Consider the following 27,515-nt stretch of genomic DNA (forward strand, 5'->3'; position numbering starts at 1 on the left):
TAGGTGCCTTAATTTGTTAGCACTTGGAAATTTCTCATGTCCATTTTTCTGAGAAATTGCTGGTGTAATTTTATAAATGGTAGAATAAAATTTAGTATGTAGTCTGTCTTTGCTTGTTAAAGTGGAGCTTATTATCCTTATTTTTGGCAATAAATGCATAAGAAAACCAGCATTTTCCCAATAACTTTTTGTAAATATTAATGCTGGTATTCATCATCTTTACCTCTTCTTTGTTTCATTAATATGCAGTTTTATGTGAAACCTCAACTGTTTTACAGATTAGGATATAAACAAAGTTTGTAGAGAGTATATGAAGAAAGTTCTTGATTTTGGAGGGGGCTTATTGCATTCATAAAAACTAATGCATAAGTAGTATTTATTATGTATTAGTATTCTAGCATTCATAACTTAGTTCATAGGGATTTAAACTAATTTAATTTAAATGCTTTTGTTAGTGACAATTAAAGGGCTAATATGAGTTTCATGAACAGCAACATGTGCATGCGCACACAGGGTTTTTTCAGAGGCATTTTATTGCCTATTTAGAGCTCTTTTTTTGTCAACTTTATCTCTGGAGATGTCCTAGTTTTTCGGGTGTAAAAATGAGGTGCCATAATTAATTTAGACCAAATATTCAAAGTGTATAAAAGCTCAGTATCTTTTATGACTGATAGTTCTGTTCTTACAAATGTTTATTCAGATTATACTGTCTAAAGTATATGGTAACTTGCATATCAGAGATGATGACGTGTGAAAGGAAACAGTCAACTGCAATACAGTTGTTACGGTTTTTTTTGTTCTTAAAATTCTTTATATTAAGCACATGGAGTGTTTCTCATTATGCAGATAACAGACATATATTATGATCCAAGTCCATTCCTTTTTATTGGAAAAAGACAGGCCATGATGTCATTCCATGGAGCTGGATGCATTCAAAATTTGCAATACATTTGCTTGAGAAGGTCTGGTTCTCAGAGGTAATGCAATAGAAAGGTCAGAATTCTGATGTTTATACTGAGAGTAGAAGTGTAATGAATCCTGCAAAAAAACAATTAACCTGCACATCATTCTTTCAGTAAGAGTTTTTTTATCATTACGTCATTCTCATTGATATTCTGTGGAAAGGGCTGAACTGAATCTACTGAGCTGAGGATTCTGTTAGTTTTGTGCTAGTATGTGCTATCCTATCCAGTACAGCACTTAAGAAAAAAGATCTGTTTAAAAATTATTATTAGCAACAGTAAAAGTGCATCAAATTTATTTTAGTTTCAAGGATATGTAGTGATGTTCTTAGGGAATTTTCAGCCTCAGCTATAAAACAGCCCAACTTTGCATCTGTCCCATCTCTTCCCTACATGCCAATTAGGTAAGGCATATAGCTTTTAAAGAATATGAAAATGAGCTGGATGCTCCTCAATCTTTTATAGCTTGTTCCAAAACTTATTTTAGATAACTTTGCTGTGATTCTTGTGGTAGCTACAGATGTGATAAACAGGTGTTCTGTTTCTGCAGTCTAGTTGAGACTGATTTCCAAGAATTCAATGAGAAATGGAACATAAAGTTCCAAGTATTTGAAGACTCCTTTTTTCTAATTCCAATTTTAAGTTGCATCACTGTTCTTCCAGGAACTATAGATGATGCAAGGTCCTTCTCGTGTTTAGGAATACAGTCAGTGGAGGTAGTCTGGAGAGCAGCTGAGAGCTCTGGGTGTTGGGAGCCCCAGCAAGATGCCATGGACTGCTAACCCTTTGCAGAGTAAAGGGCAGGGGGATCTTTGCCCATCCAGGTGACCAGACACTCAGAGACATGACAGAAGCTGAAAAGCCCAGGACTTCCATGCATTTAGACTATGAAAGTATAAAAGACCAGGATTTCCTCACTTCAGGGTCCCTCCTCAGATGTATCAGCCCGAGCTCTTACTTTTTTATATGGTTATTGCATTAACATCAAATTGTTTTAAAGATTTGGACATCTGAGACTCTGCTATAGGAAGTTCGGGGTTGAGCCAAGGAAACCTAATATGACTGTGTGAGTTTGGTGTGTGTAGGTGCCAAAGGGCTTGCTCCCAGCTCAGCTGGTCCAGATGTGACTTCCAGGATAGTATGTTATTTAGGAATATTCTATGGGATGGTCAACGTGATTCACAGTTTGTGTCATTGGCCCATAACTATGTAGTAATTGATGCATAGTTACAGACTCCAGCATCTCATTACATGAAGTTTCGGTCCATCAAACAGTTACAGAAAGAATTTTTGGTAACTGTCACCTGTTTAAACTTGAGATCTACTTGTGCCAGGAAGGTGTAGCATTATATTTGTTGTCCAATGTGTCCATCATCAGCACTAACTACCTTTATGTCATCAAAGTTTTGCACCCTCAAAAGAGTTTTTTACCCTCAAAATAAAACTCCGCTTACCTACTGCTTTACTTAAAAACCTGATGTGGACTTCTGTTCTTCAGGGCTTGTGTGAGTGGTTGCAGTTGCTGTTTTCTCTCTTCTGGCCTATATATTTCCACCCTGTAGTGACTGCAGTTGCTAGTGGGAGTGATTTTTGTCTATGTCTTATTCTACATAAGGCTTGAAACACATCTGAGTCCAAAGGACAGCAGTGTTAGACCCCCTCATTTGAAACACAGGAAAATTTGTATGGTGTCTTATAAAATTAATGTATTGGTGCTTGTTCAGAGGGTGCTTTCTAGAATAACAGACACTTTTCTGCGGTTTTCTCTAGGTTTGTGAACAGCAAGTTATTTCAAATGTATCATTAAATTATTTTAAATGTATCATTGCTGCTTGAGTGTAGTTCAAATCCTAGGAGAATACCCTAAATTCTCACTGAAAATCCTGCATGTCCTCAGCATCCTCTGAAATGTGAAGAATTGGCTCTTCCACTTCCTGGGATTCTCATTGGTGCCAGGGTTCAGCATGTAGGCTTCCAGAGCAACAGTAATATCTGTCATTTTGAATGAATACAAATCTCTAACAATCCATGTTTGTACAGTCCCAGTGGAAGCGTGTTGTGTCAGCTGTGCTCGTGGTGCTTTAGAGGCTTTATTAAGTCAGCTGGCAACACACCCTGTCTCCAGGCACTGGCTTTTATGGCAAAGGACCTAAGAGACTTTTTTGTCCCTTTCCTTTTTTTTTTTTTTAACTTTTTTGCCCCCCTCCTTTCTCACGGTAACCAGCTCTCAGAAGCACAGGTAGTTATCTATAAGATCTAAAAGATTTTATAGAAGTCTTACGGGTGTGTTGCTGTGTTTCATAATACCCATGATAAAGTTTACAGATAACCATTTTTACCCACCCACACAATACATGTGCACACACTGTCAAGTACCTTTATGCAGTCTGATTGATATTAATTCTGATCAACTTATTACAACTGATTGATAGAGAAACTGTGCAAAATTTATAAATAACTATAACCGGTCTTTTTAGCCCATGTAATCATTTGAAAGGAGGCTATGAGAACTGCGTGAAGGTTCTGTATTACAGTAAAATTCCATGCATAGTCTGTCCAGTGGCCTTGAACTTTATGTAAGAACTGTACTTTCTGTTTGCTTTAATGTAGACAAAATTGTTTAATTGGTAAATGTTAAAATATTAGTTTGCATAAGTCATGTTTTGAGAATCAGTTGCTCAAAGACTGAACTTTCCAGTGACATTCAGAATCTTTTCTCTTGCAGCCGTTTCGTAGAGTGACGTTTTCTGTTGTGAGTCAGCCTCAGGACCCGCATCAAGGGTCATTGCAGAGTTGCTATGACAGCGGTCTGGAGGAGTCAGAAACACCAAGCAGTAAGAGTTCATCAGGGCCAAGGCTGGGTGCCCTTCCACTCCCAGAGGACAACTACGAAAGGACTACGCCGGATGGCAGTGTTGGTGAGGCAGAGCATATGGAAAATGGTAGGGGCAAACACAACATTCACACACATAATCTCACTAGCCAGTGATACTAAGTAGACTTTGGAAAGGTCAGTCCAAAAACATAAATAAATATATTAAATAATTAGTATTGTAATTGCTTGATTTTAAAGTTTGTTAAAATGCAGGTATGCAAAATAATAGAGCATAACGCCACTAATTAGAACAGCACTTCCTTTTTTTTTACATTACTTAAAATCTATACAGCAGAAGCAGTTAAAACACTGAAGGAATTATCAGTAGAGGTCTGGGAAATGATAATTGAATAAAATTACATACTTCTCATTTTTGATAAAAGACCATAAAGGACACATATTCTCATTTCCTTCCATTTTTGATTCAAATCCTGCTTAGGAAATTTCCCAGAATGTAATATATAGCATTTTAAAACCCCACTCTAGAGAAGGCTCTTTTCCCCAAAAATGTTATATAGGCTGTTTTCAAAATAAAACCCATTATTCAGAATAGAAGAATATTAATTTCCTTTTCTTCACACTTTATTTTGTATAGTACTTTTACAAGATTTTATTTAAATTCAGGGTTCATTTATGTAGAAGGGGAAAATGTTAAATACATATATATTCCATAGTAATTCTCCTATTATTAAAACCAAAAATGCTAATGTAAGTCTTGGGTTAGGTTCTGTTTTTCTTTCTATCTAAAAATTTTGACCTTGAGCTAAAGTTTTATGAAGTCAGAGACTGACTTCATTGTATTTTCATTTGTCCATAAACAACAAAATAAATTAATACATGTCAGTGTACAGATTTTTGATAATCCAACAGATAATGGGTTTTCTGAATCAATTATGATAGGTAGCTACATGCAAGAAGGGTGGTGTATTTTTTTGTTATAGAATGAATTAATTAGTTTGGTTAAATATATGTTAGTTTTTCAGAGATTATTAAAATATTGAATAGTTGTTCTTGGGGTTTTGTCTTATCTGAGATAGATGTGTCAACCCATTAAAACTATGTTATTTTTCATGGTAAGATATTTCTAAATCTAGTATGTATCACTGAATAAAGCCTACAGCAATCTACATATGCTTAAAGTGTATATCCCAATAGCAAAAAAATTAATTTACTGAAAAGGAAGATAGTATTATCCATCTAAAGATATATTAGGTTATGTATATTTATACATTTGCATTTATATATTCTCCTTTGTTGTTTATATTAATATGTTTGTTTACATTTCATTTTTCTGGGGATGTGGTATGGGGGAAAAGTGATAATGGTATTGCTGGAAAAAATATAAAAAGAAAGCTTATAGAGTTTGTACCTAAATTGGGCTGATTATTTTATTGTCTGTCTTGTAGTGAGATTTTGTGGTTAGGATAATAAAATTTGTCAGTTCCCTTGGACATCCAGCAATGTAGAGAATTTGTAGAACTTCTGAGGTCAGAAAGTATTTTAACATGAGATGTGCCTGATCCATGCTGGAGAAACTGTAGAATCACAAAGAATATAATTTTTAATGTATTTGGTAGCCAATGAAAATCACACTAACCCAAGTGCAATTGAAAATGAAAAGTGTTTGAGCACTTATGAGTATCATAAGTTAAAGCAAAATATTTTAAGTTTTTGTATTGATACAAAACCAGATATTTTATACTAATAGCTACAATATTTTAGATGCTTTAAAAAATAATTTATTTTATATGTGGTAGGATTAATTTCTTGGATTTGGTTTTGAAAAGAGTATTCTAAAATCAATAGATAGAAAAATAGAGGTAGATAAATACATTAGTTCATGGTGAATGAAAAAAAAATCCAGTAAAAAAATTTTCATGGTAAGATGCATAGAATCAGTATTTCCTCCTCCTTTACAACACCTTGAGCAAAGACCTTTAAAAGGTGGGTGATATTATGGTGAAAATTATATCTACAGACTTCTGGATTTTGCTGTCACATTTTAAAGACAAGATTTCAACAGTGGCATGTCATCTACCTCCATAAATTTCTGTAAGATTAATCTATAAATAATGATGGAACAGGATGGAATATACTTTTGTTCCTTCACATATGTAATACCTGATATTTAAGTGAGAATTTTCTGTCATATCATTCTTAAGTCCACTTGTATTTTAGCTATTGCATTGTTCAAATTCTGATAATATAATCTTCAGTATTAATAGATCATTCTGACAGAAATAGAATTGAAGTCTGTCAAGCGTTCATTTGTCACATTTAATTGGAATCTAAGTAATCTGCAGTGTTTGGCTATGTTAGGTTTTAATCAGGATTTATACTGGATTTTTATGAAGACTTTCCATGGAAACAGCATTTTCGAAGTGATCTTGGTTATTAATTTTTACTTCAAATATTTACCATTTGATTTCAGTTGGTGTGAAACAATGCAGTTGTAACTAATTGCTTTGGATTTCCTTTCATTTTAGAATTTGGAATAATAATCTTCAGCACAGTATATGAAGCTTTCCAATATGTTTCCTTGTTTCCTTCTCTTTTTTTTTTTTTTTTTTTTTTTTTTTTTTTTTTTTTTTTTTTTTTTTCCCCAAGCCTAAATGACTAAGGAAAATAAGTAATCTTTATAGTTAAGGCAAATTTAAGAAGGCTCAGTTCACAGGCAAGTTATACAGAGAATTCAGCTTTCTGTTTGCTGTTAAGAGCTTCTTTGCATTTTCTCAGTTGAGAATAAAACACTGGAAAATTGGAGAAAAGGGGTAAGGGGGTTGATTTTCCTAGAACATGGTGTACATTGCCCACCAGCCTACATGACTGTCAGATGTAGATTGAAGTTTTATTCTGCTGATTAGCTGTGGTGTCAGATGTGGGAGAAAAAAAAAAAAAAGAAGAAAAAAGGAAAGAAAAAAAGAAATGTTAGCAGATTGACTGTGAAAATTCAGTATGCAAAGATCTTGTTAATTAGTAAAATCTGCAGAACCAAAAGTAACTTCTGAGTTAATTTATCCCCTGCCCTTGGAGCTTTCCTTACAAGGAAATTCTGCTCATATGTGCAGCCTTCACTGATTTTGCTGTTAGAATGGTACTGTCTTAATGTAAATTGCACAATAATTTTCTGAAGAGCATTTCCATTACATTCATATTAGTATATCAAGGGCAAATACATTACCATGGTAAATTAGTTTCCTGGTCTTTTGTCATAGCTTTCTTGTTCTGACCATGACTAACAAAGCATCTCAGAGGAAAATCTTAAAAAACTCTGAGACAGAATCTTCCAGAATTACCTCTCCTCCTGACTCCAACAGTTAATAGTCAGCATGTGATTTTCTAAATAATAATAATAGTAGTACTAAAAACCCACTAATTTACCACAAGCCAAGTTACTGGCCTGAAGGGTGTCTTTCAACAGTGAAATCCTCTGAAGGCTGCCAAAATTGGTTTGGTTTCGTTTTTTTCTTATTTAAATACTTTAATGACTATTCCTTTTTTCATTATGAGAAGTAGCGTGGAAGCATCCCATTTTAGTTTTTAAATACATGGATTCTATTCTAGCAAACGTAGGGATAGCAGAAGATGTATTCTCACAATTTGAGGAATGGACAAGACAGCTTTTTCATACCAATTCTTATTTTATTAATTACAGATATGATCTTAAACAGAGCTTTCATTGTTCTGTTAAATTTCCCTTCACATGGTTCTATTAGGTCTCTCTCATGTTTCTTCCAACTCTCAGAAATATTTCATTATATTCCTTCTCACTACCCCCTGAATTCTCCATACCTACAGTTTATTTATACATGCAGTGGCCTAATCAGTTTTATTTTTTCTTTAATTTAACTAGAGGACCTATAGTGGTGAAACTGCAGCACTGCAGGTTATGGCTTGTATGATCTTCCCTGGAGATTTGTTTCCATGCAGTCCTAATTAAACTGTTTGCCACACCTGAGATATCTGCCTTAAAGCTAGCTCAGGTACTTCTACATGAACATGTCTTTGATCTGCAGCACAGAATTTTAAGTTAGCCCCTGTTTCAATATCAAATAGGGTTGGAGAAGAGCAGTCATCTCTGTGAAAGAAGGAAAATAAAGGAATGGTTTACAGCTTCCATTTTTGCAGGGGGAAATGGAGTAAAGAAAGATTAAGTGACATGTCTGAAGTCAGGTAAAGCAAGGAGCAGAGCTTAAAAAGGAGCTCAGAATTTTTGTGATTCAGTTACTTGACTCCCACAAAGAAATCAGTAGATAAATTACTCTCTGACTGACACATGAAGAAATAAAAGCCAGGGAAAAGAAGTGCATTACCTTAGTTCATACAGTCTGATAATACGCTCCGTTTTCAATGAAATTTTTAGATTTAGACTGTAAGTTCCACCATCAGAATAGAGAAGGGTTTTGTAATGCATAAAATAATAGCTTGAAATGCAAAGTGAGTTTCTACAATTAATAAATGAAATTAATTTTATCTATAAGAGCATTCTCTCACTTTCACTTGTGAAAAATATTTTAATCTGTTCTCTGGACCAAAGTGGGAAGAAAAGAACCCACTAATTAAGAGAAGCCATGTTTACAGTCTATTTTCCTTTAGCTTTTTGTAGTGCAAACAACACAACTTAATGTTCTTGAAGACTTAACTGTCCTTATTGTATAATGACAAACAGACACTCATTGACTTATTTCAGAAAATAACTGCATTTTTGCAGTTCCCATTATTTTCAAATGTTCTTTCCTCTTGAATTCAGGTCCTAAAATTGCATGAGAATAATTTTGCTTTAAAATTGTATCCTGAAAATGTTGATGTAAGTAGTCCATCTGAGAGGCTGAGTCAGTAAAAGTTTTCAATACACTGATTACACAGTAACAGTTTCCTTTTTTCTTTTTTTTTTTTTTTTTGGTTGGTTTCTTTTCATTCTATCATGGCTGCTGCATCTACTTTTTTCTTAAATATCATTCCGCGAGCATGAACACACAATACAAGAAAGTGCTGCAAAATTATTATATAGTACAAATACATAAGAATTCTTACACTTTTTTCCTTAAGAAATCTTAACCTAAAATTAAGCACAAGACGATTTTGAATTCTGTAACACTAGCAACATACAAGGGTAATGTTTTGGAGCACATACATATTCAGTGATGAATTATATCTTGCACCATGGTTTTTTTTGGAGAATGCAGCATTTTGATAAGATCTGTGAAAAGACATTTTTCAAGAGAGAAAAAAAAGCCCAGCTTGTAAGACAGAAGACAAACTGTGCAGGAATCCCTGATACACTAGTGCAGTCTTATGTAAGGCAGGGAACCTGGCTGGGAAGAACATTGGCTGCTTTTCTCCTTGATTTAATTTTTACTCTTTTACTGTGTTCCTTTAGATGACCTTACCCCATATGTCTATGAATTTTTTTAATAAAGGAATAAGTTTGATATCCTATATGCACATTAATACTTTAAGTTTCAAAATTATATTGTTCCTGTTCTCTAAGAATTACTTGTATTTTGAAGTGTTATTATATAGTATAGTATATATAGTATAGTATATATATTTGTAGTAGAAATGAGGGAAGTATACTTTGTGTCAAATTCCTAGTGCTGATATATATTTTTACATATACATTTACTTTATTAAGTCAATAATTTATCACACAAAGTTGAGCAATTATTTTAGGTTGTCCATTGTATGTCATTGCACTGTTTATTGCATATTAACAACTATTCTATGTTTGCATTGTGCTTCAAATGTACAGTGCAAAATAAGGCCCCAAATATACATCAAATATGATCAGAAATGGCTCTCATTGAAGACAACAGAAAAGCATTTTTTTATACCTCCTCTATTTTCCTTGACTGTCCAGACAAATATCAACAACTTCTATGTTCTATTCAAGAACTGTACCTGAGTTTGCTGTGAATGGTTTTCTGCTTGATCAGGGTTTGAACTGCTCAGAGTATACATGCTTGGATATGCTGGAATCAAAGGAGGAACGCAATTTCTGTATTGGAAATCCACTCCCACACATTGGTAGCAAAACAAATTATTCAGCACTTTTCTGATTTTCTGATTAGAATTGTATGTCTCTTCCTGTTCTCTCTGATGCCTTCCCATTGTATTTGTTCTAGCTGTTTTTGTGCTGCAGAGTGAATAGCATATGCCTTTTTTCTGAAAAATCATATATATAGGATTTCTTCCTCCACTCCTGATTTCAGTATTCTGCTCTTAAAAAGAAAACATGCACAGCAATAACTGTTCACTGTTAAAAATAGCCTATTGATACAAGATAACTTGAAATGCCATGCACTAAAACTTTGATTTATTTTATTACACTTTAAAAAAGGAACTCCAAGTTTACATTCCACCACTTTTTAACCAATAATTTGAAAGTGGAGGAACATTTTGGATATCTTTAAGGAGCCATACATGCAGTTATATCTCTTAGGATTAAGCAAATGTGTTTGTATGTCCATGTGGGGGTGCACACTTGTACACATCTCAGTGAGTCAGTTCTCCCTGCAAATGCTCATGAGATCTAGACAGTTGCAGTTATATAACCTGCCTCATCTATGAATTTCAAATCAATTCACTGAGGTGTATATGAAGGAAAATACTAAACTGACAAGTGGAGAAGGAAATGATCAGAAAGTAAAGCAGCATGCCCACTGTCACGCTGTGAATTGATCCAAAAATTGTGCACCCCTCAAAAAGTAATAATTTGAACATCACTTCCAGTTTGATGAAGGTTTTGCAACTGACTTAGTGAAGTTAGGCTTTTGTCCAAGTCTTCCGTGCCAGCTGCTAGCTCAGGCAGCCTCCCACTGATGCAGATTGCAGAACTCCCTTTGATACTGTCGCAGTCCTCAATGTGGATGGAAGGCAAAATGCATTCCAAAATTTACAGACTCAAGGAAGAACAGACATCTGTTCTATGAATGGAATATTTAGCAACCTTTGCATCCAAGGCAGGCTCTTTCCTGAAAAAAATCTAATGCAAAGATTCAACGGAAATTTATTTTTCCTCTGTTCCAACCAGTCCTTTCAACATACTGTATTTCCCAGTTGGTTTTATTTAATGACAGATTCTTCTGTTTCCTGGACAACATTACATCTTTCTATCCCTTCAAAATTTCAAATATAATAAAGATCCAAAACAAGTGTTTTATAGGGGTATTTCATCTTAATTTTAGTGAAAAATACTTTTCCCTCTATATGTGGGAAATCTAGGTAATGCATAGGGTCAGACCAAAGATCATCTTATGGCCAAAATAAGGTGCTCAGGGAGAATTATAGAAGGACAAATAAACTGATTAGTTTTCCAAGTAGTCTTTATACATCAACAGTTGGGAATTCTGATTCCCTGAGCCACAAAGTGTGCATTTAGTAGTCTTTCTGAATTTACATATTCAAATTTGTCAGTTTTCCATTGCATGAAACAATTAATATCTTTTTTTCCCAATGAGGTTTTCAAAGTGATTATGTGTCCCATTAGTCTTGGGTTGGACAAAGGAAAAATAAACTTCCTAGCCTTCCTAGTAAAGAAAAAGTACACAGGAATTTTTAAGGAGAATGAGTGGATTTGAATCCATACTGAAATTTGCTTTTGTGTAAGAAGTCCTTTATTCAGTTATTGAATTTATTATATATTATTTAAATCAAAAGATTTAAACCCCAAAGATTAAAGGGAAGTGTGTGTATCTCTTACGTATTTTAGCAAATATGTTATTTGAGTATGCCAAAATCTACAGAAAGATATTTAAAGAAATTAGAAGCTCCAGTATGATATGTATCATCTGTAGCTCTGAAAGTTCTATTTTACTTTTATATTTTATAACTGATTTTCAGAGAAACAGAACAGTTTCTATGCTGACAAGAGGATTTAAACACAAGCATAATATGAATTCAGACATTTAAGTATTTCTGAACATTACTACAGTATCACCTATATTGGTTTTTTTTTGCTTTAACAGCAACAAAGCATTCAATGTGAATGCCAACTGCAAAGTCTTGAATGAGTAAAGAAACAGCCATGAAATAGAACAAGGCAGACATTAGAATTTTTAAGAAATTTCTTCAGTTTATTAGTACAGTAACTTAATATTTCAGGGCTTCTTGACTTTTTTTGGGCAAGGAACAATAACAACAAAACCCCCACTACTAAAAAAAGCAGAGATTTTATGCTCCAACACAATTTTTGTGCACAGATAAAAGCAAAAGAAAAGTCAGCATTTATTATGTAAGAAAATATATTTTAGTAATCAGTATTTTATAGTGTTTTTTTTTCTCTTGTAAGCTAAAATAATAAATTCTGTCAATATTTATTGCAAATCTTTTATTGTAGATAACTTCATATTCATGTTTAAAAGACCTGTCCATCCTTTATGCAACTCTTAAGAAAGGACAAAGGCATCTCTCAATAAATTAATTTTAAAAATATTGTCTTGATGGAGTATTCAAATCTGTACTTTTTTCTTACATGTGTAATAGGAAATTAAGACATAAATGTAAGATTCCATTTGGATAATAGGAAAAGTAAAATGTAAAGACAGTGAAGGAAGGACAGTATTGACAAATAATTTATATTTATTATCATGTGCTGTCTTGCTATCAAACATGCCCATACAAGCTCCCCAACTTGCTTGTTTTAACCTGGATTTTAGCTATATCTAAGGAACAAATCAACCCTGAAGATCCCTGCAGGGGCACTTGTTCTTTTACTAAGCTATCTGCATTATTTCATCAGAAAGAGAAGAAAAGTTGACATGTATCATATTTAAAAATGCACGTAAAGAAGACATAAGACTATGTCTTTTTCCAAAGTGTTAGTTTTCTCCCCCTATTTTATGGCAGATTTTTCTTGATCCAAGGACTTTTCTGTCTTTTTCTGAAACTGTAATATTATTATAAAGACCAGTAGTGTCCATAGAGAGGATTCTGGGAAAAGGCTTTTAAAATTAAATCTCATGAATTCAAAAAGTGTGTGGTATTTGTGTCCTGCTGTCCTACTGCCTTTAAATTATTTCAGCTGCACAGTCAGTGGTTTTCTTAAGTAGTTGTTCTGCTCAGATTAATTCATATTTTCTTTGAAGGGGAAAATCTGACCCTTCTTGGGGCAGTGCAATGATATTCACATCATCATGAGATATTAATGTAATATTATCAGTGGAATATGACATTGCAAACTTTTATCATGAAGAGAAGGCAAAGAGAATTGATGTAATTTTACCTTCTATTGTTGTCAGTGAATAACAGAAACTTCTATTCTCTGAGTAGAGAATAGAAACATGTTAGTTTTTTTTAACAAAGTATTTGAGAGATAAAATTATATATGCATGGTATATTATTTTATTAATATCTCTCAATGTCTTATTCTATTAACAGTGGCCGTCATTCCCTGCTACTGAATTAGAAAATTTATGCCAACATTCTTTTCATATTCTGCTATGTATTGCAATAATAATATGGGGATTATTGTAATATATCAGTAGATTTGACAACTGTGGAAATGTGCTTGTTCTAGCTATCTCATACACAGCCATTATTCAAGTGTGTGAGAGAGCAGTAACATAGCAAACTTTGTTTTCTAAGTTTCTGGTGGTTTCTAGGGCGAAGGGGTTAAATAGACAAAAGAAGAGTAAGCATGAGTATCACTATTACATATGCTGATGTTTCTAAAATACAAGAAATCTAAGTATTTTAGTTGTGTTTGAGGATGTCTGATTCAATGCCCCACAACATGATTAATATAATGTATTTAATTCAGTTTCATTATTCACTTAAATTATTTTTGGTAAAAAAAGGGTGGGCAAAGGTAGCTAAAATGAGACTTCCTGCTTAATTATACATACAAAATGTTTTCATGCTTTTTGAAAGCTTGCAATAGCATGATGAAAGAAATTTTGTAATGACATATAAACCATACAAGAAAATATTTAAACAATCCTGGAAAACTAAAAAATGGCGAGTGATCCATTTGACCAAATGCAAGGAACTTGCACAGTATGACTCGAGTCATGGAATCTGCCTGGATGAGCCACATCCTTCCTGAAGCCCTTTTTGTGGTGGTGTACAGAGGTACATGGACTTTGGTTCCACTCTTAGCATACTCCAGATAGCCCTGTCATATTTTAGCAATTAATATTGGCCTGAGAAAAGCTGTAAGAAAACCAGGACTAAATAATTTTGACACCATAATATTTTTTTCGTTTTCTTGGAAGCAATTCTAATATACTATATTCTGCCCCTAGTTTTCCACTTGGATGACACCAAGGATGGGGGTAAAGGGTGATAGGAAAAAAATCAAATTTAAGTTACATCAAAATGTCTTTATGTCTTTTTTATTCAATATGAGGGACTCAACAGCAGTGTGCAAGGGGCAGAATAGAATTGATTTTTCCCACCCATTTTTATCTCCTATACTGGAAATGGTCATCTCTGTAGAATCAAACTTTGGGAAATAACAGTGGCATAAGCAGCTGGCTCACAGAGAATGATGAAACAAAATAGTTGTGAGAGCCAAAGAGGAATACATCCTAGATTTTATAAATGACAATACAGAGGACAGGCTCTATACTGCCACAGTGGACCATTCCTGACAAAGGATGCTGCTTAGAGGCACAGCTCACTTGCCAGGAGCATAGATATGGAAACTTGAGACAGTCAGATCTAATCTCACAGATAGTAATGGGAAAATGCAGAAAACCCAAGATGCCCCCAAAGGTTTAGATAAGTGAATATTTTTCTCTTGCTTTTCTCTTCAAAAAGAAACAATTGCCTTTAGCTTTTAGCAGGTAGAGTCCCACATGCTGTTGTTCATGCTATGAATTTTAAGTGGAAAAACTTCTCCAAAACATAAAGATGTTATCCTGAAGTTTCTTGATAAATGTTATCAAACATGTTAGTTTAATTGAGGAACTTAAGGAACTTATAAAAATAAGTTCTCTACTACCTCTCCTCTCTGTCTAGTACTGTTGCATTTTCTGTCACATGTAGCAGACATTTAGAAGGTTCTTTTTCAGAAGGGCCTAAGCAAACAAACTGTACTGACAAGACAAATTTGTTTATTACTGTGAAGATAAATAGTAAAAGAATTGAATCCAGTTCAGTTCAGTAGTGATAGAAAGTCATTACTCCTGGGTGACAGTTAACTGGCTTGTATAAAATGAGTTAGCACTTTGGGAATATTGCCTACTGGAGAGATGCTCGTGCCCCCACAAGCATTAACTAGCATCCTGTTGAGACTGCCAGGAAAGAGGAGAGCAAGGAACAACTAAGGTAAAAGGATCTGATACAAAGTCCATTAGTCTTGGAATAGCAATGTCTGCCAAGTGCTGCTTTTTGGGCTGGTTTTGTATCATAGGCAGAGTGTTCTGTCTACTCATAACCTGGCACTTCCTATCAGCATTAGGTTCATGTGGAAAGAGGAAATCTACACAGGGCTGAACTTCAGCAGTAGATTAAAACAGCTTCAGACAAAATTGTAGTAAAGGACACTAGTCATGGCCTGAGTTTCTAAGCAGAATTGATTCCTATATTTCTTAGCATTTATATTAATTTAATTTAAATGTTCTTACGCGACCAAGTTCAGATCACCTCAATGTAAAGGGGCGTTTTAGTAATATTGCAATGTGAAATGTTTACTATTGCCTCCTGGAAAGTAATTGTACTTTACAGTGTTGGAACTCAGGAGTATTTGTGCTCTATTACCTGAAAATAGCATTAGTTGTTCTTTGTCAAGAAAAGGTGGAAAATAGAATAAAACGAACAACAAAAAAAATTCTACTCTAGATTTTCAACCAATTCTGATCTCTTGCTGACAAAAAGTTTTTTCCAAAATTTTACTCTATTGGTTCATTATTTTTCTCTCACAAATATTTCTTGAAATTCTCTTGTTAAGTTTCCCGATTCCTTGATTACATCTTCAAAAAATAACCCCATAATTTTCAATTATAAAAATTCACATATATATTCACATAAGTCTATACAATATAGTTTCCAAATAGGTCTTAAAAGAGCAATTGAACATTAATAAATTCCACTAAAGTGCTTGTTGGTTTTTTCCTATGTTAACTAACAAAATCTTGGAAGTAGCATAATTTGGTATCAAAATCTCAAAATGCCTTGAGCACTGAGAGGACGTTGTGGAACTTTCTTGCATCATCTTTTTTACTAATAATTGCAAATGGACTATCAATTTACAACAATTAGACAATAAACTCATTTAGACATCTAAATCTGAGTTATTCTTGCCTTTCCACACCTTACAGAGGACTAAAATTTCTTTAGCATAATGCTGCAATTGCTGCTTCTTTTTCCAGAGGAGCTATACTCTACAAAAGGGATAAAATATTTGAGCATACAGCATTTCTGAGATACTGCTATAACAAAATAGATTAAAACTTCATTCACAATGATATAACTGTGTAAAGAAGGGATTTACAACCACTATAAACAGCTAAAAATAGTTCCATCCTTAAGGCCCAATATTTTGCAAATTCTTTTCACTTAACTGGCATTTTATACTGAGATATCATGAAAACATTGCAAGTGGTATCTGTTCAACCAGACAAACTATTATTTATGAGTTTCAAATGACAAGATTGTAACTAATGCTATCAGTAGGGGTGTAGAATGGTAGCAAATATTTAAACCTGTTATATTTTATGCTTATTGGATTACAGACACTTTGGATCAAATACTGTATACTAAAGCCTACAAGTCTCAAGATGATTAGATATATAATAGAATATTACTGTCAGAATTAATTGAAAGGCCCCATGTTTTTCTTAAAACACACACTAAATTGACCTCAAAGCAGAATATAAACATATACAAATTTCTGATAGTTTTTAATTAGCTTCACATATTTTCATAGCTCTTTCCTTATTTCTGTTCTTCATTCACAGCCCTGAAGGTTGGATCTTTGTGTATAACTTTGTCATAACTTTCATAGATGTGACTTTAGAAAAATAATAAAATTGAGTAAACTGGCACTTCTGTGTGTGCAACAAGACATTCCCCTGGGAAGCGGAGAAAAAAATATGTAAAAAGTTGAAATTATTTCTAAAGATTATTATAATTGTATTTTTTACTATGAAATAATGTCAAATTTCTATTGAAAAAGGCTTCTAATATTTTTCTTATATTTAATTCAGTCTTATTTATGCATTCAGTCATTTTAAAAATAATGTGAAATTTTCTCTTTCAGTATTATATTAAATGCTGCTGACCTTAGTGATATTTGAGATGTTTTGTGACATGAAACATCTGGCAAAATATACAAATATATATGCCTTTCAAGCCTCTGATCCTTAAGTTATTTATAAAATTATTTCTAAGTAAAGAGCAGAAAGAACTATTTATTCAGAGTTTCCTCAATTTTTTAGTAGGTAAGAGTTTTTGTGAGAGTTTTTGTGTATATTGCTGAAATTTAAACTTGAACAGTCTTTGAAATCTTTGCATTTACTACTATAGCTGACTAGAGAGAACTATTTTTATCACTTTAGCAGATTTGTCTTGCAAAGACCCTTCCTTGGGTGAATGAGAAAACAAAACCAGAAATGCTTCTGAAATAATAGGTCCAAAAAATAAGTTTAGAAAAATAAAAAGTTGTACAAGTATTTACAAGTAAATAAAACGACTCTTATTTTCAAATATCAGTGATTATCCAGCAAGTCAGGTAGCCAAATAGAAATCCTTTCTGGAGTTTCATCGTGCTGTATCTGCAAGAAATAAGCTGTTTTCACTTTTGAGTCCAACTTAAGAATTCATTTCACAGCATGACTGGGAATAGATATTAGGAGCTGGAGAGTCTGGGTTCTGCTTTCAGCTCTGCCACGACCACTATGAAAAAATGAAAAGAAAAATTCTTTACGAAACATGAAAAATACATTTCATAAAATGAATAGGAAGTTCTTTGTAAAGATCAGTGAGTTTCCTAAAGGTAAAGCTGTTGATAATTGCCAATTTCAAATTACTTTCAAGTTTCAGTTTGATTAAGCTTAATTTTTACTCCAACTATTCTCATCTTCTGAAAAATCTCTCTATATTCATGGTGATTTGCAAGCACAAAATTTGTCAACAAATGGGGAAAAATATTAAAAGTGAAGAAAAAGGAACTATAGAGGTTTGAGATAGACCAATACATCCATTTTTCTAAATAAATATTTTTCCTCAGAGTTGAGAGAATTGTATTGTATAAGATAGGCTTCATCTGAATATCCTCTCGGTTTAAAAAATCAATTGGCAATGCTTTATTCCAACAGAATTGCTCTGACCCTTTCCAAGCCTTACTGGTCTTTCCACCCCCAACCAAGAATTTATTTGTTGTTAACAAGTACATCTAGTATCTGGAGCAGGAAGGAAAAAGTTTACAAATCTTCCACTACTCCAGCAACATTTCTGAAAGGCCTTTCCTTTCTTAAGTTTAACTGAAATTTCATGCAATGGAATAGTTTCTAGAGAAGTGTCTGTAATTCAGGTGTTTGGGTAAAAACAACCTGTTGAGCCACAGCTTACCTCCAGTGTAATGTGTAGGAGAACTATTGCTAAAAATACAGTGGAGATTATTTTGCTAAATGTTTTAAAATGCTTAAGGCCTAAGGAATAATTACCTTTTTCTTACACATGAATAAATAACTAGACTTCTAATTAGGACAATGGTAAACCATCCTTCTAGATGTTTAAAAGTGTTTTTTGAGATCTTTGGTAAAATAGTAGACTGTTCATTGATAATGTTGAAGTTGAAAGCAGAAAGCAGTGCCCTTAGTGATGATGTGCATAAGTGCAGGTGCCTCTTTGTGCTTCAGAAAACCAGACTTAGGTTCCAGTTTGGGTTTTTAATAAGTTCAAAGGTACTATGTTATCTGCCTACTTCCCAGAAACATATTGGTCAACATACCTGTATTACTTAAATTTTTATATTTGTCATCAGGAATAAAAAAATCTTGCAGCAGATGATTATGTGACAAGAGTATAATCACTAATGTGAGAATGGCTTAAACAAAACATTAATTCCAACATTAATTATAATAAATTAGGTTGTTTATCTGGAGAGAATGAAAAGGGCATTTTATATTTATGCTAGAATTATACTTCTTTCTACATTTTAAAGCATCCTAAATCCAGCATTTAAAATTATTTTTTTATGATCAATCAAAGTTCAGCTAAGAATAATGATGATCCAAAGTAGAAAAAAATAAAGCAGCATTAAATGCTTCCTTAATGCATTTATAAAAAAGAAAATGGATTTTAATTATTTCAAGGACATAAATACTTTCATGTACACCCTCTAAGTTTTTCTATTCCATCTTTCTCCTAAATTAGAATAGTCTGTTTTCTTTGAGTGATAGATAGTGCTCTGTTTCCAGAAGATCATACACACTTCTCTCCCACTGTGTCTTGACCATCTATCATTATATAATTATTTATGGAAGTGCTTATCACAGCCCTCATGACAGAAATGTAACTGTTTTCATGAAGATGAAATCTCACCTACTTATCTACATTTTTATGTATATACAATGATACTTTACATTATTTTGTTATGCTCAAGGTAGTAGTTTTTAAACCTTCTGTAGAGAAAGCCTGAAAAAAAATCCAGGAAAAAACCAAAAATTTCCTTACAAAAACCTTGAATTCTTAGAAGGGATTGTCATTAGAGATTTTTTTTTTTTTTTTTTTTTTTTTTTTTTTTTTTTTTTTGGTTAGAAAGGGAGGGTTTGGAGGCATGGTGGGTCCTTTTTTGCTGGAGCATGTGAGCTTTCTAAATTTTCTTCCCAGAAAAAAAAAAAAATAGGTCCTGAAATTTTTTCCAGTCAAAGATGATCGAACTAATTCTTTTCTTCAGAACTGAATTCTATGTATGAAAAAATTATTCCTCCTTCATATTTCAGGCAATAATACCATACAGCATACTTTTTTTCAATAGCTTGCTTGAATATGCATATTTTTTAGGATTTAAGACTTTTCAGTCCTTTCTTTTATTTTTTCCATCTTAGAGGGTTTCACTAATAATGTAGATTACTCTTTTGAGAAATGGCATAGTCATTGGTGTTAACTTTATATGGTATAATTACTTTAAGAAAAAAATATATATGAGAAAAATGAAGGGTAAATCCCATTATTAGTAATATATCTTTCTTCTCTGGAAAACCACTAGGAATTTTTTTCTCAATTTTTAGTTACATCTGGTGGCTTTATAACTTTTTTCCCCTCTTTTATAAAGATTTTTGCACTCAATAGCTGATTATGCTAATAGGGAAGGAAATGATTTGGCATTGAGTATAATAAATAGCAAAATACTTTGGTCTCTTGTGAGTGTTACCCTCACCTCATGGTGGTAATATATCATGTAGCTTATTAGCCTTGCAGGGATACAGAAATAAAACAGCAGGATATGCTGCAGGAGAAATATTTATATCACTGCATGGTGGTTTCCTGACTCATAGTAAAATGTCATGCAAACCACTAATATCAAATCGAGACATCTATAAAAAATTATAAGTTTTTTTACCTATTGATTTGGAGAACTGAAAATATAAACCTCAGAGCAAAAAATAGCACAGAGATAATAGCTTTTCTTTTCTACCTGTCCTAACCAAATCTACCATGGAAAGATACTATACATAAGAACACATGATTCTTTTCTTTGTTGAATCATGACCCAAAGTCAATTTTTAGAAGGAAAGGAGGCTGAGAGGTGAACCTGTTTCTCTCTGCAGCTTCCTGTGGAGGGGAAGTGGAAAAGGAGGTGCTGAGCTCTTCTTGCTGGGATCCAGTGACAAGGAAGCATGGAAATGGTTCAAAGCTGTGCCAGGGAGGTTTAGACTGAACATTGGGAATAATTTCTTTACTGAGTGTGGAGCCAAGTGTGGATCAGTGTTTTCTAGAGTGGTGATCAGTGCCCAGGCCTGCAGTGTTCAAGAGGTGCTTGGACAATGCCCTAAGCAGCATGTTTTAACCTTTTGTTAAACTAGATGATAACTGTAGATCTATCCCTTACTGCTACAATTATTCTATTCTAATTACAAAAACAAAATTAATGCACCACAATGGAATGTTGTGTGTAAGGAGGAAAAAAAAAAAAAAACCCACCACCAAAAAGGAAAACAAAAAAACCAAACTAAAACAAAATAAAGCAAAAAAAAAAAAAAAAACCAACAAAAAACCAAACCAAACAAAACAAAAATAATAAATAGGAAAGAAACCAGATCTAAACTCTAAATTGTTTTCCTGGTCTTTTCTTTTAATAGTATGTTTTCCAGATCTCTTTGTTAAGGATGTCTGGTTTAGAACACATTTCTAAAACTCAGATTTTTAAAAATTTCTCATCAAACAATGAAATTTACTCTAACATGACTAGTGTTTATTTTCAATATAAAACATACTTAAAATCATGTTGGAATTAGAACATTCTCAAACCATAGGAAATCTTTATTTCATGCTGCATAGCTTTCCTGAAGGAAACTACAACAATAAAAAGTGTTTTGGATGCAGATACCCTTTAAAAATATTATATTTGACATTTATTTTTTTAATAAAATAGAGGCTGTAGGGACTGGAAGAGGTCTCCCACCCAGCAGTCCCATTCTCTCATAAACTTTATTGTATATTTCACATGGTATATTGGTTGAGTTCCAATTTAAAGATATTACCATAAAACAAAAGCCAATTTCTGCAGCTCTCTTGTAAGATAGACAGGAACTACAGGTTTGAAAATGAAAATTATCAGTCAGTTCACTCCTTTTATTCCCTTATGTCTTCAGATTTTTTCCATCCCACGGCTATGAGATAATTCAAATTTCAAAATAAAAAATGTGTTGTTGTTCAAGCTTTCCTGGATCAGTAATCACCAAACCAATGATCTTTCCCTCTATCTATGACATGTGAGAACAAGCCATCATTTTTTTTTCCTTCTATGTTTTTCTTTTGACAGGTAATATCAAAATTCAATCTTAGAAAATGGTTCAGAAGGTGGTAGATGAAGAGTTACTAGTGCAGGTTTTTAACTAATAGCACAGATGAGTCTATGTGTAACATGTAAATGTAGGTGCACGTATTTAGATATATATTTCTAGAGAGAGAAAGCACATAGTAGAAACAGTATTTCTATTGAGTAAATTAAGAAACTGGAAATATATTTTTTAAAGTCTGGATTGTGAGACAACAGCAATCAACCAACCAGGTAAGCAAGCCACCAACTTGTAGCTGAGATTACTACATGCAGAAGTGAATAATCCTACTTTGGTCTAGAAGTGGTTTAAGGGAAGCTATAGTGTTCTTGTTGCCAGTTTCTAAAATCAAGCAATTTAAAGGAGATTATTAGCAGAACTAAGCAGGTTTATTAACTCAGAAAAGCACATGACTTAACTGAAAGATAATAATTGCACTTGGCTTCTACTCACTAAAGAGTTTGAGTTGGGTTGTTTTCCCAGCTGGAACATTCACCTGACCACAGAATCAACAATAACAGGTGGGGCTGAGCCAAAACCTATGCTGTGAGGAACCTGGATTCAACCTTACAACATAAGTACAGCCAGCATTCCTTTATTTTCTTTTCCCTTGGTTTCAATACCAGTTTTGTAATTCATCCTCTCAGTCCTATACCCAGATCATTGGGCTTGCAGGAGAATATTGTTCTTCTTGTTGATAGCAAGTGTTGAGTGTCATCAGCCACAGCTGTCACAGTGAGTCATTGGTAATTAACCTGAAACTCCCTGGAGGGTTCTAGCAGCAACGAGTAGGATAACAATTTTGCTGGCTTGCACTTTTGTATTTCCTTCCTTACTGAAAAAGGTGAAAAGTGATAGTGGCAAGTCAGACAGCATAAGACCCCTAAACATCGTGCAAGTTTGGTGTCAAAATAATGGTAATATTTAACACATATATAATACATAAACAGGAACAGTACCATACTCAGCCAGGTCTCTCTGAAAATGTTATTATTAATAACTTTACTTTTAATAAACTTGGTATGGGAAGTACTCAAATCAAAAGACATTGAAAAGAAGTAGCAAAAACTAGGCCAGTGACACAGGAGATAAAATTTATAGGACGTCAGGAACAAAAGGAACAAGAACTTGCATATTTTTCTCTTCAGGCAGCCATCAAGAGTAGACTTCCAAACTCAGAGCTTTGTGTTTGTGAAGGTAACTCTAAATAAATAAATTAGCCAGGGAAAACAAAACAAACAAACAAAGAAATTAACAATATAAACAAAACCAAAACAACAAAAAACCCAACCAAAGAAACCCCAAAACACCATACCTGATCTAAGTGAGCTCCCCAGAACAAGTCAATAAAAAACTCTGCCTCAATTTTATATGGTTACACTAGTAAGGTAAAGTGGATGACAAGGGCATTGAGTTTTTTCTTTATTGTAAGTACATTTTTGGTGGGTTTTGGTGGCTTGGGTTTTTTTTTTTTTTTGGGGGGGGGGAGGGGGTTGTTTTATTTTTTAAATTTTGTTTGGGGTTTTTTGTTTTTTGGTTTTTTGGGGTTTTTTTTTTTGTTTTTTTGTATTTTTGGGGGTTTTTTTGGTTTTTTAAACTAAGAATATCTTATTTTGAAGTTTCCTCAAGATTTCTTTCTTCTTTTATGGAAGGCAGTGGGATTGGGTGAAGTATCTTTTTGCACCTCAATGTGTGACACAATGTAGAAAGGAATATAAAATTCATGCACTTGGTGGGAATAACATACAAAAGAAATGTAATTCTGTGGGGTAGGTTTCTTGCACAGGTGGGAGTCTTGATTTCTGAAGTATAGCACATTCAGTAGTTCATAATTTTAGCATGCAAGATTTGATGAGGTTGTTGAAGGAATCAGAAAATTCCACACAAAAAACATGGATTTTTTTTTTTAAAGTTCCTTAAATGAGAAGCTTCAGAAACTCAGTACATCGGATTCATAAAAAATAAATGTAATGATAACTTCGGGTTTTATTTTTCCTAAAATATTGTTTAGATGTGCTTCTAAACACTTAAAAATGTGTAATAAGAACTCATTCTGGACAACCAAGACTGACAAAATACTGACACTTCTAAAGACAGAGGAGTTTTCTTGTAGAAGAAACAAGAGTGTGTAGTGACAGGAGAAAGTATAATGGTTTTAAATTGAAAGAATAAGTCTAGATTAAATATTAGAAGAAAACTTGTTTTCTGCAAGGATGGTGAGGCACTGGCACAGGCTGCCCAGGGAATTTTTGGATGCCCCATCCCTGGAAGTGTTCATAGCCAGGCTGGATGGAGCTCTGAGCAGCTGAGCTTAGTGAAAGGTGCCTCTGCCCATGGAAGAGGTGCTGGAGCTAGATGCTTTTCAAGACTCATTCAAACCTAAGCCATTCTAAGATTCTATGAGGGACTTAGATTTTTTAAAATTCTGTGGCATACTGAAGGACTTCTCATAAAAGACAGTAATTTCTGAGATTATGCTCCAATGAAATGGATAATGTACAGAAGTATTTCAGAAGGTGTTGAAAACCCTGTGTTGAAAGTTGTTGATTACATCTGAAATGGAATTGGATGTTCCTGGATTCTTTGAGGATATGTCTGAAAAGCACCTCTCAAAGTAGGAGGTGAAATACAGATCTATTACATAATCTACTTTTAAGTTTCTTTTTTACTTTATCAGTTTTAGCTCATCTTTAATCTGTGTTACAAGGAGGGTGAACACGGGAAGAAAGGTTTTACATGTTTAAAAGATTTACATTTCCCTTCAAACAGCATATTTGAACATTTTTAGTCAGTCAGGCTCTTTGAGTAGAAAATTAAGGATTTTTTTCTATAAAAATGTCTGAAAAGACTTAATAACTTAAAGAACAGTAGAGAAACCTCCCAGTCACTCTTAGTGTTTAAAATCTTTGTTTTCAGATCAAACAGCATATGCAGTGTTCTGCTTTTAGATGACAACACTTACCACAAATCATCCCATTTGGTATCAGTAGTTTAGAGCAATGAATCCTGGTATATGTTGAATTTTGAATTTTTTCTCAGTATAGATACATATGCACCTATATAATTCAAGTAATACTTCTAATTTTGTGTCTGTATGTTGTTTAAACTGAAAGCTCAAGTATCAGAGTTTGAAAAACAATTACTTAAATTAATCCTAGATAAAAATCTAAGTCAAAATGTTCTCTTCATATTTTTTATAATTTTGTGAAACAATATTTCCAAGGCATCAGTTTAACACATTAACTTTTTACTTAATTACTTGTATCATAACATTGAAAGAAAATGCTTATTTGAAACTTCCCATGAAAGGACAATTGCACTGGTGGTTATGATACTTGAAGAACAGAAGTACCAACATGGAGTAGATGTCACCAAAGGTGCTGCAGGTCCCTTTTGTAACTCCCAGTAGTAAGTAATGATACACAAATTGCTTACAGTACATTTAAAAAGCTACTCTTTACTGTGGAATACAAACTAGGTATCTACACCCAATTTTTATGATTGGTAAGCTATGACCACAATTTAGTCTTTCCTTATATTAAACTATGAGGTGTATAATTAAAAATAAATCCTAATATTGCTCTGAAATGCAAAATGGTTATGATGTTTCAAGAAAATTTCATATTAGCAGCTTGTTTTCTATTTATAGAAATTAGTCTCAGACATAAATTTGTCTTTCTTGAGCTCTCAAGCTGATCAAATCTACTTAATTTGTGCAAGTTTCTGTATTTGTGTGATCACTAGATTTTTGTCTTATAAATTTCTGGTCTCAGCAGTGTTTAGCACTTGAGATCCCTGTTGAAAAATATTAATTGTCTTTATAGACAAGAATTCTGAAAATTGCAAGATGTAGTGCCATAACTTTTTTGTTAATATTATTATTATTCAGATAGAAAGTTCTTGCTTATGTTGAAGAAACAGACTATTAAGTTACTGCTGTTTCACCTGTAACTTGAATTGTTCAGGTCTACTCATGGCATAAACAAGATTCTAATTATGTACCTGTATTTTTAATTTACTCAGATACTCTCGGATTCAAATTGAAACCTTTATGAAAGAAAAACAAAGACTTGTATATGCAAAATTCTGAAATTGTTTTAGGTTTGACTGTTGGTTGTATTACAGAAGGAAATATCATGGGAGAGACATATGGGCTAAGTTAAAAATCACCCTAAATTCAGTTGGAAAACTTATAGTTGTACTAGTAATTGGATTGGGATTTTTTGTTGTTGTATGGCTACAAATCTTAGATCTCTTTTAAGGCAGTTGCTATTATAATTACATTAGTTGTCCCTCCATATGTATCTGTTTTCTCTGAATGACTTTGTTGCTGTGGATATTCACTGTGGGCTTTTTCAAAAGACTTGAATAAATTCCACAGTAGTCCTGATAGTAGAAATTTCATGGAAATAAAAGGAAGATAAACCTATGCTGATGTAATCCATGATTAGAAATTATTTCCACTGTTTCCAGGAGAAACCTCTCATTTAACATACTCCATTAGCTATTTAATATATACAGCTACTATAACTTAAATTTTAATCAAAATATGACTGTGCAAACAATTTCAATTTGGTTTCATTACTTTTAGGTGGCTTTAAACAGACAGGTTCTCTCTTTCCCCAACTTTTGATGTGACAATATCAGATGGATGAAAAGCAGAGTGATATACCATTTCTTTGGACTTCATGCCTATACTGAGTCAGTCAAGCCTAAGTTTCTAAGTGTAGAACATCATGCCAGATGTTGACTAAGCAGCTGTTGTGAGGCTAAAAGTCATTTGAGATTTCATATTATGAGTAAATGTAGTCAATTTTTATTTTCTTTCAAAGAGAGACATGAAGATAGATCTTTTTTCCCCTGCTTTCGTATCCAATTATTGAAATTTTCAATTCTCTAGTCTATATTATTAATGTGATTTTCTGAACTAGCAATGAATAAAAAAGGTAATAGTTTTCATGGTGTTTCTAGGTTATGTATTGCTGTTGTTTGGGGTTTTTTTTCTTATTTTCCCTACAGTGTGTGATAAATTGAGAAGAAATTTATTTTATGCAAACATGCTTGTACTAGTGTAACCCCTGTTCTAAGAATTTTACAAAACTTGTCAGATATGAACACAAGGATGAGAAAGTGTTTGGTTTTTGGTTTGTTTTTTCTGATTTTTATTCTGGAAGAAAATTATTTCAATGTGACTCCAGGCAGCTCTAACTTAGATGACCCACACTCAGCAGATTGTTGAAGGTCTCATTGCCCTTGGAGATGAAAGGCCAACTAAATTTACATTGGTTAAGCTTTATGGGAAACTTGCACATGATGTATCTAACATTTATGTCTTTTTTCAAAAAAGATATATGCAAGTCTTATCTTTCTACCTAATTATTTCTTCAGCAAATGCTATTATTTTGGTTACTGAATGGAAAATTAGTTTTTTTACTGAATGCTTGAGTTTGCTTGCATATTATAGCAAGTTACTGACTGAGTAACTGGTCATATTCTACATTTGTCTTGTTTTTCTCCCAACTCACTTTTTAAACTTTACGATTCAAAATTTTGGAACAGATCATTAGTGGTATGCAATATTCCTTCAGTGAGTATCCTTTATCAGGATACTGAGTTTCGTTGCTTCCAAATCTGTAAGTGTAGAAACAATATACAAACTGAAGTGTTTCCATAGGTAATTTCAAATAATTATTTAGGTTTACTCTTCCTCCCCTAAAGTAAAAAACGATG

At 33.3% G+C, this 27,515-nt stretch overlaps 1 protein-coding gene across 5 annotated transcripts in view; it reads left to right on the forward strand.

The window, feature by feature from the left end:
- The window catches only part of PCDH7 (protocadherin 7), a 261,489-nt gene that overhangs the window by 117,922 nt on the left and 116,052 nt on the right, over positions 1-27,515 (forward strand). For 2 of the 5 annotated variants that reach the window (XM_079306874.1, XM_079306876.1), the window contains one exon: positions 3,688-3,904. In XM_079306874.1, the coding sequence (XP_079163000.1) occupies positions 3,688-3,904 (217 nt within the window). Of the gene's footprint in view, positions 1-3,687; positions 3,905-9,773; positions 11,462-27,515 lie in introns of those variants that run through there. The other 3 variants (XM_079306875.1, XM_079306877.1, XM_079306878.1) reach the window with 2 other exon arrangements.

The sequence above is a fragment of the Erithacus rubecula genome, assembly GCF_903797595.1.
Source record: "Erithacus rubecula genome assembly, chromosome: 5".
NCBI classification, from domain to species: Eukaryota; Metazoa; Chordata; class Aves; order Passeriformes; family Muscicapidae; genus Erithacus; species Erithacus rubecula.